Below are 13525 nucleotides of genomic sequence, written 5' to 3'. Positions count from 1 at the left end.
GGTTTGGAACCTATGTAAAGAACAGTATAGTAATGAATTCCTTCACCTTGCACACCTGTAAAATCATATTCTTTTCATGTTGATATTTATTAATTTCTAAGAATAGAAAATCAGTCTTTTTTAACAGGATATCCCTTTTATACCATGGATATAGAAATACTGCATTTCAGAAGACTGGGAGGAGCTTTTGCTGTCCATTTTAACAACACATTAACATTTTAATGAAAAATATCTTTTAGGTTGAATATCTTCAGCAAACAAACAAAGAACTTGAAAATCGCATTCAAGACCTCTTGGACACCAAACAAAATGTGACTAGCGAGGTTGTGCACTTAAGCAATAAAAATGAAGAACTGTGTCAAGAACTGAATGAAATAGACCATCTGGCACAGCAGTTGGAAAGACACAAGGAAATTGTACTTGAGACTGCAGATAAAGAAATAGGAGAAGCAAAGGTAATCAATGACATTTTACAAGAGTAGGATCTGCTTAGCTTTCGGGTGACTTTTTTAAAATTGCAACAAGTTATTGGCTAAAGGAAGACGAATCACAGCAATTTTGTCTCATTACTGTATTGGGTGAGATTAACTTAGTTAAGAGGCAGTCTGTCTTCCTTCTTCTGTTAGTTCAGTATGAAACAAAATTCTGAGATACCTTAAACTGTTGATAGGTAACAGACATTTGCAAGAGTGATGCCTGTGTTTGGAGGGTGTTTTTTTCTTCTAAGAGTCATGCAACAATTCATTTATTAGTTGTGCTCAAAATGAGTGTATATGCTGCAAGTTTTATGTACTTGCCGTTCATAGGAGCTTTAGTGGATATGTGAACATAAATTTTGGCAAATTGCAAGGAGATAATAATACTTTATTTCTTAAAAAATGTATCCATTTGCTTAATTTTTTATAACAAAGGAATTGTTATTTTGGATATGTAACTTTTAACATAAAAGTTAATTTTGGTTTGTAGAAAGAAATTGAAAGAAAAGACGGTGAAATACAGGATCTTGAAGAAACAATAGCAAGGCTTAAATCAGTAAGTAAAAATGCTTTCTATTCAAGTATTCTTTGTAGTATTTTTATCATTCTGTAATCCACGTTTCTTTCATTTATTATAAAATTCAACAATGCTTTTTTAAAGGAAAACTTTAATAGTATCCCCAAATTCTCTTAAACTAATGTAAAAAATGTAAAAGCTAAAGAAGCCACATCATATTGTTTCAAAAATTAAGCTTAAAGAAAGCTCTGTAGACAGTATGCTTCCCTGTGACCTTATTATACCTTTTGCTATTATTATTTCTGCTATCCAAAGTTGTAACTTCCTTGACATAATCATTTTTACCACAAACTAATAATGACATCCCAGAGGATTTTCTTAATGTAGGAACTACTTTGGCTCTTCACCAGCATATGAATAATTATGCGCTACTTGCATACATAGAAACAAAGTTTAGTAGCCCAGATGAAAAATAACAGCATTACCAATTTCTTGAAGATCAAACTCTGTTTAGCATATAGCAAGTTGTGTACTAGTTGCATACGGTGTTTTGTTTTAGTATTTCTAATGAACTTGAAAATATGAAAATATTTTCCGGGCACAAAATTATAGGAAATATATACCAAACAGCATTTGCTAAGCTGTAAGATTGAGTTGACTGAGATGCAATACTGTCATCTGTTTTAACACCAGCAGTGTTTCTAAATGGCATTTAAAAGTATTTGTTTCTGTAGTTGCTACTTTTTTCCATGTTTACATTTCACTGTGCTCCTATTTTTTTCTTGAAGTAGGAGTTGAATTAAGCAAGGGTGAATCTTTCTTGTTTCATTGCTGATTGCAAACTGTGTAGGAAGTAATGCTCACATTGATTTAACATAAAGTAGTATAAAGAATGATTGCCAAATTAACAAATATTACAACATAAAACATGTGGGCTAAATAGAAGAACACAGTGTTGAATACTAGAAGCTTAACAAAATGTTAAATAACTTTTTCCAAATGTATCTATTGGCACTTCTAATGTTTTTTTTGCAATAATACTTGTTACTGCAGGACTTGTGCTCATGTCGTAGACAGAACGAGAGGCTGAATGAAGAACTCTTTGGAAAAACAGATGACAAAGAAAATCTGGAAGTACTGTTAAATCAGCTTGAACAAGAGAAACAAAGACTGACAGAAAAAACAGAAAACTTTGAAATAAAAGGTAAGTGATTAAATGTAGATACCTATAAATTATGTTCCTTTAAATTTTGAAACAGAAAATCTTACAGTTAATAATACTCAGAGACTAATAATGCTAATATATCAACTAAAAAGAAGACTGAAATTCTTGAATCATAAGTTAAGTGAAATATTTTGTCTCAAAAGCATGTTTCATTCTGTTTTTGAGAACCAAAAGCTGAACTTCTGCAGCTGAATTCTGATCCCACTCAACATCCTAATAACGATAATATGGCAGTTTCTTACAAAATAATTTATTTCATCCCAAACCGTTTTTATTCACTCTTTCTGAGTGAATGACTTCAGACTGTGTTTAAGACTTTTTCCAGTTGTACTTTAAAAACCTTCAAGGATGGAGATTTCTCAGTCTCTCTAGGCAACCCATTACAATGTTTATTTATGCTCAGAGTAAAAATGTTTTCCTTCTATTGCCTGTAGCAATTTTTCACCATTGTTTCTCATTTACCCACTGTGCACATCTGTGAAGAAAATGGCTCCATCTTATTTATAAACTCCTCTTGGTATTGTCATACTTCTCTTAGGTCCCCCACAAGCTGTCTCTTTTCTAATCAGAACAAGCCCAGCTCCTTCAGCCATTCCTTACAGGGCAAGTATTCTGCTCTTAGAACTAGCTTGGACTTGCTCAACATCTTTCTTGTACTAGGGAAACAAAACTGGATTCAATATTGTAAATGTGGTCTAATGTAAGTAAAAGGGAATAATCACATCCCTCAGTCTGCATGTACACTGACACAGCCCCAATATACCGTTAGGTCTCAGTTGGTTGCAAAATAAACTACCGACGTGTGTAGACAACAGTGAGCCAGGACTTCTGGTGCCAAGGCAGCTGCTGGGTGTTAGTCCATTCCAAATGCAAATGTCTCTGGTGAAATTCTTACGGTTCCTATATGGTTGTTTTATATAAGTCTTATGTACGGTTGTTTTATTTCTGTTTCTGCAGAACGAGAGCTTGTCCTAGAAATAGAAAGAATGAGATTAGAATATGGTATAGCCCTAGGAGACAAATCTCCATCTCGTCTGGATGCGTTTGTAAAAACTTTAGAAGATGACAGAGATTATTATAAGCGAGAATTAGAATATCTTCAGAAAATGATAAAACGAAGGCCTAGCCCAAGCCGTAGGACTCCAGAAAAGGTAATCATTTTATGGTCAACACAGGCTGGAAAAATAATGCAGAAACATTGTAGAATAAATTAAGGGAGCTTTCAAATATATTTTCAGTAGCAGTAAATGTGTAGCAGTTTTTTTTTTAATTATGTTCTTAGCATAAAAAATTAACTGTGAGTAACTTCAATGAACTTGTTTTTATTTCCCTATTCACATTTTACAGTAACATTAATTCACTATTGATCAGTTTGTTTAAAATAAATAGAATTAGATGATACAGAAAAAAAAAGTTTGAAATTTTATTGTTAGCTGGTTTGCTTTTTGTCTTTAGCAGTTAGTTCTCATTGTTAGATAATACAAGAAGCCTGGCATTGCTGGGAATTAAAATTCATTAGACATATATTTTTCATGTATTATTAATTGTATGAGTTCTTTTTTTCTTGCATTGCTTAATTATCCAAATATTTTAATTAGTATATTTGAACCTAAATTTTATTAATCACTTTGCAGAGTGAAGATCTTAGATTGATCACCAGAGAAAGAGATGAGCTACAGTCCATGTTAGACAGATTTGAAAAACATATGATAGAAATTCAATCCAATGTCAAATTATTGACTGCAGAAAGAGACAGATTAAGTATTCTTTATGAACAGGTAAGAAGAGATTCTTTATCATTGGCATTGAAATAACTGATTAGCACTTATCTTACTACTGCTTGTTTAAAAAGAAAAAAATCCACTCTATAATAGAACTTGAGGAGTATAGACCTACTGGAAAATAACTAAGAACAATAAAAAATGTACCTATTTTTTAAAATTGTTAATAAAATCATGCGTTCCAATGTTTGTGTATTAACTTCAAAGTCATTCTAACTTTCTACTGGCATTTGGAAATGAGAAAGATCAGGAAAAAATCAAAAGAATGCATGAGAAAGTTGGGTAAGTATACAGGCTGGGAAAAAAAAAAAGTAGTAGTAGTACTTAAATGATGAGAAAACAGAGTGAAGTTAGTCTATACTTGGAACAGTAGAGGAATGCCAAGTATGTTGGCAGCGTAAGTTGTCGTGACACTGTGTGACTTGAAATAGACTTTGATTATCTAGGGAAAAATAGGACTATAATAGTACTTCTATTGTAATAACAGCATTGAAACCTTCTGTCAGCATGTAGGCTATATTAATTCCAATCCATGTATGCTAACTATGATAACTTTTTTAAGTCTCAGAGTGAATTAAACAGGCTGAGAAGAGAAGCAAAACATAATTTAGTTTCTCAGAGTCATGTGGAAGAAGAAAGAGACGTTGCACTGACTGACTTTAGAAGACTAATGGCAGAAAAGGAAAGCCTAAAAGAAAAAATAAAGGTGAGTTTTTTTAGCTGCATTGCTTGCAGTAAGGGGGTATATGGGAAAGACTTAGAAATTTTGCTGTGTTTGTGTCTGGCTGTCAGTCAGTTCCACTTTTCAGTAACTTTTCAACTTGTCTCATTTCAAAATCACTTGAGAGAGCTGGATGAGTTTTCTGAGTTATCATTGTAAACTCAGTTGCTAAGTGGGGGTGGGGTAGAGGAACACGCTTGAAGTGTCTGCAAGCAAACATGGCATCCCCTTATGCGTAGAGTCTAGATATGAAGCTCCAACCACAGAATATTTTTATGTGTATGTACTACTTTGAAGATGTTCTTCTAATGCTAAGCTACACGTGCTTGTGACCCTTTCTGTTGCCCTGTAGCTCTGTAATCTTTCTGCAGCAACTCACAAGTATTAATTCAATTGGGACCAAATATAAATATATGCTTCCTTTAACAGAACTCTGATTCAGTATTTTTTTTTTATTGTTTATACGTATATTGAACTGGAGCAATGTATTTTCAGCTATTGCTCTCTGGTTTTATAGAGAACTTTGCATTAGGTTATGCATCTAAGAAGTAGAACAGTGTTTTCTTACAGATATTTACATTTAAGCATAATGTATCTTATTACATGTAGTCCCATATTTCTACCTCAGATTCAGCAAGAAACAGCTAACCTTGAAAAATCAAAGATGCAGCGTGATATTTCAGAACTGGAAAATAATATTCATGAAGTAAGTACATTCTTTTTTTTTTTACCAAGCAATCCTTTATTCTGGAATAGGATAGACATTTCAAGCAATTAATTTTGCTAGCTGTTTTCAATTTAGATTTATTTAAAAAACAAGTTGTGATAGTTTTCTTCAACAATAACATGCCTTTTTTTTAATTGTAGCTTGAAATGGAAAGGTGTGAACTAAAGAGTACAATCTCTATCCTGAAAGAAAGAATAAACTCTTTGGAAAATGAATTAAAATTGAAGTCCAATAAACTCGCCCAGACATCTGATGATTCTTCTCAATTTAAAGCTGAGCTTTGCTCACTTCAGTAAGTCTAATGCAAAATGTAATTTTCTTTCACAGATGCTAACATAATTTTGTTTCTTCTATAAACATATAGCAGAGATATAGATAGAGATATTTTTGTTGGGAAAGACTATAAAATATTTTTTATATATATATCCCTTGGTACTGTTTTTGTCTTAAGGAAAAGTAAATTGGAGTAAGGAAAGTGCTGTGGTAGCTTTTCACAGTGAACTCCTCCTGGACATATTTGATGACCAGATACATTGATGCTTTTTGTGGCTAATAGTGAATGAAAAATTTCTTCTCCTTCTTGAACTGTTTCCTTCAACAACCATGTACTCTGCTTATGAATGTAGCAGAACAGAAAATTTCTAAAAGGAGTACTGTTTGTTAAAATGAAGACAGATGCCTTTACAAACTGCAGCAGTGGGATCAAATTGTGCTTGTTTTGTGGAGGTGTCAATAATACTGAAGATTTTATGCCAAGCATCATTGATACTTGACAGTCGAGTGGTTCATGGAGAGCCAGTCTGTAATGACATCTCATTTGAGCTGTTTTTTTCTGTCAGCCTCTGTCATGTGCTAGCACTATCACAAGCATACTACAGTTTTGCAAGTTAGCATCTTAAGATCCATAGGCCCAGTCTGCAGGGATTTGACCAACTTGCTTAGAAGTGTAGGATTAAGTATACCCACTTATTTTTAAGGCCTATTTAAACTTGCAGGCTCAATGCTGGCCCTTAAAGTTGTTTTAGAGCTCCCATCAGGTATCTAAATGTGGTGGGACAAAAAGAGGCCCTAGAGAATGTGGAAATGGATAACTGAATAAATCTGGGCAGAGATTTGGAAATCTGGCTTTTGATATAGGTAGAAATGAGAACATTGGATACAAGATGCACTACAGGATAGGTAACGCTGTAAATGAGATGTCATGTCCCACCCCACATCCCACTCCACACTCCCAAAATATATATATAGCAAAATGGTACTATTCTGTGCTATATTTCTGTACTGTTATACAGTACAGTAGCAGGGGTAGATAACTGTGAAGAGCTGAAGCTCAGAAGCAAGGCTCAGTTCATCCAACACTCCAAATTGTACAAAGGCTACTTGTTGGTAAAATCATTGGTGTATTTGTTTGTAAAATTGTGACACCATTCATAGGAGTGGAGTATCTTGATAGATTCTTTTCAGTATTAGAAGAAAGTATCAGTGCTTATAAAATGCAGGAGATGAGGAACAGGGCTGCAATCCATTTAGCATTTGGTTTCACTTCATGCACCGTGACATTTTGCTATTGCTGTGTTTAGGGCTCCTTTTTACCTCTAAAGTTTAATCGAATTAGAGTTAGAATTAGAATTGAATTAATCGAATGAGAGTGATCTTCACCTGCCGATGCATGATATTCTGGACTGAAAAAAGGGAAAGTTTCTCTAGCTTTTCTAGTAACAAAAATCAGAGGGCATGAGTGTTTTGGATTATCATGCTTATTCCATAGCACCATTTTGAAATGATGTTAAGGTGGACTTGCCACAGGGGTCCAGAGCAACCAGGTGATGTTGGCCTTAGCAGTCTTTAATAGTCCTCTCCCTCCCTGTCTAGGAGGGAGAGGATTGGTTAGTATGGCACAGTCCTATCGTGAGGTTACACCGGAACTGTTCCAGCATTTCAAGCAGCTCAAGAGCCACAAGTTGAAGATCCTGAGTTAGTTCCCAAACTTCTTTCAACTGTGTACTGATTTTCCAGGCTCTTAAATGAACAACTCCAGAGGTCTATTGAAGACTTACAGCACCGATTGTCTCTCAAAAAGGATGAACTGCAGTCAGCTCGAGAAGAAATTATAAAGCTAGAGGAGGAAATAGGTGATCACTAGTTATTTTTACTTTTATTTCCTATTTTTAAAATCAAGAGTACTTACTGCTTTACTTATAGATAGGTTAAACCAGAAGAGCACTTCACATGATGAAGCAGTCAATGTGCTTAGAAGTACCATTACTGTTTTGGACAAAGAAAAGGACAGTCTTCAAGAAACTGTAGATGAAAAAACAGAAAGAATTGCATGCTTAGATGACAACTTAGCTAACAAGGTATGTACCGTAACTACTTCGCCCTCCATCTGGGGATTTGTAAAGCCATTAGATTTTAGGGAGACATTTTGCCTTGATAACAAAACATGGGCAGAACTCTAGGCATCACATGAACTCTGTGTTTGGACCTAGGCAATACAAAGTCATTTGCCAACTCAATAAATTTTAATTATGATTGTTAGTGTGTTCCCTATACACTCCAAGAAAATATAAAAGTATTCTTCCCATTTTCCACTTGGAGGTTTGTACTGAGATACATGGTTCCAGCTTGAGTTGGCAGAATCCTTTGCAGACTTCCATCTATTTTTGACAAGACAATCCTGTCTCAGTAAAGAAGCTTGGAAATTTGAATGTGCAAAGATGTAAATACTTACAGATGAAGAGTTGAAATAAAGGTTTAAACATAAAATTATTTAACTTGAACTATCCTGGAGTGTTGCACTATAATAATACCTAGTACAATTTTTGCTTTTATTTTCATAGGAAAAAACAATTACTCATTTACGTCTAACTCTTTCTGAGCTGGAGTCATCAACAGAGTGAGTAACGGCTAGATCAGTTCATTCAGTGATTTTTTTCCCCAATAAATATCTTCAGTGATCTTAAAGTAGATGGCAATTTTAGTTATTTTGTTGAAAGGGGTTTCATTCTGTTTAAGTCAAGTAAAGGAGCATACATTGTAGAGAAAGATACATATAATTCTTGAAGAGACTTCCCATGCAATTAATTGCATGCTGCTAGGGTACTGTTAACGCAGCAATTAACAATTAACGATTGTTTTTCTATTTTTATTTTCCCAAATTGTTAACATTTCTTAATTCTCAATTAAGAAGTGGTTATTTAGTATTCTAATTATGCCACTAGATATTATTAGATTTACTCAGGTATAAGTCAAGAGCTGAATTCTAATTATTGGCAAATTAATTCTTCTAGTTTATGCTACCAGTGCTCCTTATTAAAGTATCTTTAGTTTTTAGCTGGGTTTTGTCTGATCTTTCTTTCTTGCCTCCTTTTAAGCATCACTTTTAAACCTATAGCTTTTAAAAACAAAATACTTAAACAGCAATATATAACATCTCAATGCCAGTATAACTGAGTATTTGGTACCTTGATACATAAATTATCTGCAGCAAAAAAAAAGTAGGGCAAATGTCTGCTGAAATTCTCATATTTATATTTCTAGTTTTCTGTGTAACCTCTTCCTTACTGTTTTGCTTGATGCCTTTTAAGTCTAAGGTATCCAGGGAACTAAGTCTTTTTCCTTTATGGTATTAACATGCAAGTGCTGATATACTGTAATCACTAACAGACACAGGTAAACACAAGTATCTGTAATTGCTGTTTGCTTAATAAATGTGTGACTTTTTTCATATCATATCTTCAAAGGTGAAGAGTAAGTCCATATTATTTCTACGTACTAACATGTTACAACCTTAACTTACGTTTATGTTTAGTTTATGCTTGTGTTTGTCAGCCTTCAGAGAGCAAGAATTGTACCTTGTAAAAAACAAACAAAAAAAAAAGCAAAAAAACCACAGCCTTTTGTGTATATATGAAGTCCACGTTTGATAATTTTCAGCAGTATGCAATATAGTGTGAGAAGGGACATCTTAAATAAGTTTTTTCAAAATCCTTCACTTGATAGCCAGCTAAAGGACATGCTGAGCAGCAGAGACCGTGAGATATCTAGCTTACATCGCCAGCTTGATGCATCCCACATGGAGCTTGCAGAAACAGGAAGAGTAAAGGAAATGGCTCTGAAAGAAAATAGACGATTACAAGATGACCTAGCTACAATGACCAGAGAAAACCAGGTATGAAGGCAGTACATACTATTGAAGAATTAATTTATTGTTTGCTTGCATATAATGGAACATCAAAACTGCTACATCCTGAGTTTTGATTGAGTATGATTAATTATTGGCATTTCTTGAACACTGAGCTATTAACAGTGACAGGGAAAAAACTGTAAAAGCAATTATTCTGGGTATTTTTATATGCATAGCCAGTACAGTGGGGGAAAAATAAACAAGCTTTCAGTTTAGTCACTCTTCCCCAGATTAAAAAATAAATTTAAATAAAATAAATAGATGACACAACTGTTTTATCCTATAATGAATTTGTAACTTGGTTATATCACTTGGTAGTTAATTGGTTTAAAAAAAAAAAAGTATTTATTACCTGTGGAACAGAGAGGATATTGAGAGAGCAACACATTGTAAAAGCAAATGTCAGGTTATTAATTGGTTCATAAATAGGGAGAGAGGAAAAAAAAAAAAGGTTGTTAGTACATCCAAATATATTCTAGTACGTAGTGATTTTTTAGTTTTATCCATGTAGTTTCCATGAAGCATTGGATGTATTGGGTGAATTATGCCACACTTGTGATCAGCATGTTTTGGAATGTAGATTTTTTTCTTTGAGTCTTGGTAATGGTGGCTGTAAAAAAAAAAAAAAAGAGTTGTCAGGTGTTTAATCTCCAGTTCTGGTAAGGTCAGTTTCCATTTCTGTGCGTTGTTCTGCCCGAACTCTGCTTTCACTGATAAATTGGGAAAAGTCAATTTTGAGGGAGAAAATACAACAGAGTTTAAAAGCTACGGGGTAGAGGGATCGAAGAAAACTTATTTTAAGTTATGGTAGTCATGAATAGTGTGAATTTGTTTCCTGATTTCAGGAATGGATAAGGATGCAGAGTCGATGGGAATAGGAGGGGTTCCCTTTCCATTATGTCAAGGTTGTGTGGGATTTTTAGATGGTGAATTCAAAGGTGCCTGGAGAAATGTTCTTATTGGGTTGTCTTTACATTGGTAAGGTAGGTGTCTGCTGAGGTGGTATCAGTTCAGCTGTGCATTGCAGCTTTTTTTTTTCCCTGGTGATTCTGTGCAGGTACTTTGACTGCTTGCAGAGTTTTATTTTACTTATTTATATTTGTTTTATATGATTTCATCTTTTCGTAGCTCTCACTAGTTGAGAGTCATGACATAATTCCTTACTAACAGGTTGACAGTCAGTAGCTTTAGGCCAAAAAGTAGGTGGGAAGTGGTTTCTGATTGCCTGGTGGGCTCAGAGTGTTGGTTCATGTGTACTAGTGGTCACCTTACCAGTGGAGAGGCATGCAGTCTCTTTCAGTTGCTGATGGCTGAATACTTGAAAAGGGCATGCTGTAAATGCATGAGTTAAACTTACATCAGTTATAGAATTGAAGTTGAAATAACATCCTTAATGTCTTGAGGAATTGTCTATTTCTTTAGGGTATCATTGAATATTTTGTAGAAAAATGGGCTGTTTCAAGCTGATGGTTTAGTGTAGGTTAAATGAAAACTCTAAAATAGAAGTAGTTGAGAGGTTCAGTTAATTGAACTGTGAGATTATCACCATCACTGTTACTGTTGTAGCATCTTCATCCTGAAGAGTTCCCCAGGGTTCACAGGTTGAAACCACCACTGTTGTGTAAGGCTAGTTCTTTCAAAGAGCACAAGCAGCATATATAGTTCATGTCCATCTGCATGCTTCCAATCAGCATTGCTCCATCTGTTCTTACTTGGAATTCTTTGGGGCTGGGAGTGCCTGAAGTGCATGCAGTCTCGTTAATCCCTCATGTAAGGTGTTCAGGAATAATGAGATGGTTTTGTGGACCAGTTGGTTACTGCTGGCCAAGAGTCTCCCAGTTCCAAGTGCACGAAGTGGATACAATAGATGCAGTAGAATGTGCACATGGATGTTGTATAGCAAAAATGCCCAGTGTTTGTAGGGTAAGTAACATTGTTTTATTGGATTAAACAGTAGAAAAACTAGTTAAAGCATATGTGACTGTGATTTAAAGAGCTAGCCCAGAGTTTTGTTGCAACTCTTTACTGCCTATTCAAACAAATACAGCTATTGCCAGCTTCATGAGATTCAAAGGCTTTGTACAGTTTTGATGCTGAGATACAAATGCTTGTTTGAATTCATTGTAAATGTCAGCCCTAGAAATAATGAAAGACGTGTTTGTTAATCCATGTATTTCCATTCCATCAATTCAGCTGAGTCTGACACTAAAATGTTCAAGATGTTGTAAGTGATGTAGTACCCTGAATCATTTTTGTAAAAGGTATGGTACAATACATAAACATACAGGTGCATCATTGAGATTAGAAATGCCATTCACAGGTATCTAATATGATGAAGTGTTAAATATTATCATAATACGATGACTAAAGCTTTCCCAGTGTGCTTTGGAAGACCTGAATTCAGCATAAGCTAAGTAAGGCACAGAGTGGAAAGGCTGCTGTTAATGAATATTAACATACCATGAAAAGACGAAGGAAAAGAAATATCCTCCATTTCCCCCACGTGGTGGAACGTACATAATGGGGATGGAACATACTTGCCTTTTTGTCTCTCCTCGCTTGAGGACACAATGGATGAAGGGAATTGCTGAACCTGAGAGAGGGCCAGATTTAGCAGTTCCAACATCTCAAATTCCATGGAGCATTTTTTATGTTTAAATATGGTCTTATCTTGCAGCTTAACTTTCTAACATCAGAACGTTTATTTTAAAGTTGTTTTTTGTAGTTATTTGGCACACCAAAATTAATTTATCAGGGACAGTGAATCTTAAAAAAAAAAAAATCCCAGCCCCCAAATATGCATATATTGACTTTTCCAAAGATCAGTCGGGTGTGTCATCAGGGAATCTGTAGATTTTGTGAACTGGTATGATATTCATTGTTTCACATTTGTTCTGTGATATTCTTACCTGGAGAACTCTTTTGTGTCGCTAAGGTAATAGGGGATATTTTTTGAACCCTACAAAACCTAAGGGAATTTGACTAAATTACTTAAAAGTAGAATAGAATAAAATCTAGGGCATATGTAATTACTTTGATTGTCTGATAGAGTAATATATGGTGATTAATTTACTCTAATGCACTGTTTTGCCTTTCTGTAATCTTTTTAGGCTGTCAGTACTGAGCTTGAAGATGCAATACGTGAAAAAGAAGAAATGAAAACTAGGGTTCATAATTATATAACTGAAGTTTCGAGATTTGAGAGCCTGATGGCTTTAAAGGTAAAGATAAAATGTGTAGGCACTCATTGCTGTTTTCAGTAATGTTATTGGGATTAGAGTATAACATGCTCCTGTTAGGGTACTATAAACGAATTAAGGAATGTGAGGTTTTGTGTCCTGTTCTCTCCCCATCTCCTCTCCCCTTTTTTCTTCTTTTAGTTTTCATATACTTTTATCTGCAGTATTTTCAAGTTCCTAGTCAATTTATACAAAGCCTTACTAGATCTGAAGCTTTGATTACATTCTGGCGCATCACGGTTCCATTGATAAAATTTCAGTTGTCCGTAACACTGCAGAATGACAGGCATATGTTTGAATATTGTTTTACTTTTTGAGTTTTGTGAGTTTTAACAACACAACTAGTAAAATATCTGGTACTAGACAACATGCAAGCTTAAACTATAGTTTTTAATGTTTGACAATTTTTAAAATGAAATTTTAGCTGTAGTTCTGCTGTAGGACATTGTAATGTTTTCTCTATGATTAATAAGATTTCAGACTTCTTGCTTTACTGACAAAACAGTGCTCTTGATAAATGTATTTCATCCTGATGCTTGGATTCAAAAGTGTTAAATATGTGAACTAAATCTTATAGATTCTATTTATTTTAAACTATTATTTCAAGACAACATGAACTAGTAAATTTGTTATGTGACTTTGGTTAGGAAAGA

General features: G+C 34.4%; 1 protein-coding gene across 10 annotated transcripts in view; it reads left to right on the top strand.

The window, feature by feature from the left end:
- Positions 1 to 13525, top strand: part of CEP135 (centrosomal protein 135) — a gene marked incomplete at its 3' end in the record, with an annotated part of 32711 nt that overhangs the window by 9192 nt on the left and 9994 nt on the right. For all 10 annotated transcript variants that reach the window (XM_080591141.1, XM_080591136.1, XM_080591133.1 and 7 more), the window contains 13 exons: positions 240 to 455; positions 967 to 1032; positions 2047 to 2197; positions 3176 to 3369; positions 3853 to 3996; positions 4562 to 4705; positions 5349 to 5426; positions 5588 to 5739; positions 7464 to 7579; positions 7650 to 7804; positions 8288 to 8343; positions 9450 to 9618; positions 12744 to 12854. In XM_080591141.1, coding sequence (XP_080447267.1) covers positions 240 to 455; positions 967 to 1032; positions 2047 to 2197; positions 3176 to 3369; positions 3853 to 3996; positions 4562 to 4705; positions 5349 to 5426; positions 5588 to 5739; positions 7464 to 7579; positions 7650 to 7804; positions 8288 to 8343; positions 9450 to 9618; positions 12744 to 12854 — 1752 coding nt within the window. The remainder of the gene's footprint in view (positions 1 to 239; positions 456 to 966; positions 1033 to 2046; positions 2198 to 3175; positions 3370 to 3852; positions 3997 to 4561; positions 4706 to 5348; positions 5427 to 5587; positions 5740 to 7463; positions 7580 to 7649; positions 7805 to 8287; positions 8344 to 9449; positions 9619 to 12743; positions 12855 to 13525) is intronic.

Source organism: Anser brachyrhynchus (genome assembly GCF_964034855.1).
Source record: "Anser brachyrhynchus genome assembly, chromosome: 4".
NCBI lineage: Eukaryota > Metazoa > Chordata > Aves > Anseriformes > Anatidae > Anser > Anser brachyrhynchus.
The sequence above is the reverse complement of the archived record's forward strand: the minus strand, read 5'-3'. Positions and strand labels throughout refer to the sequence as shown.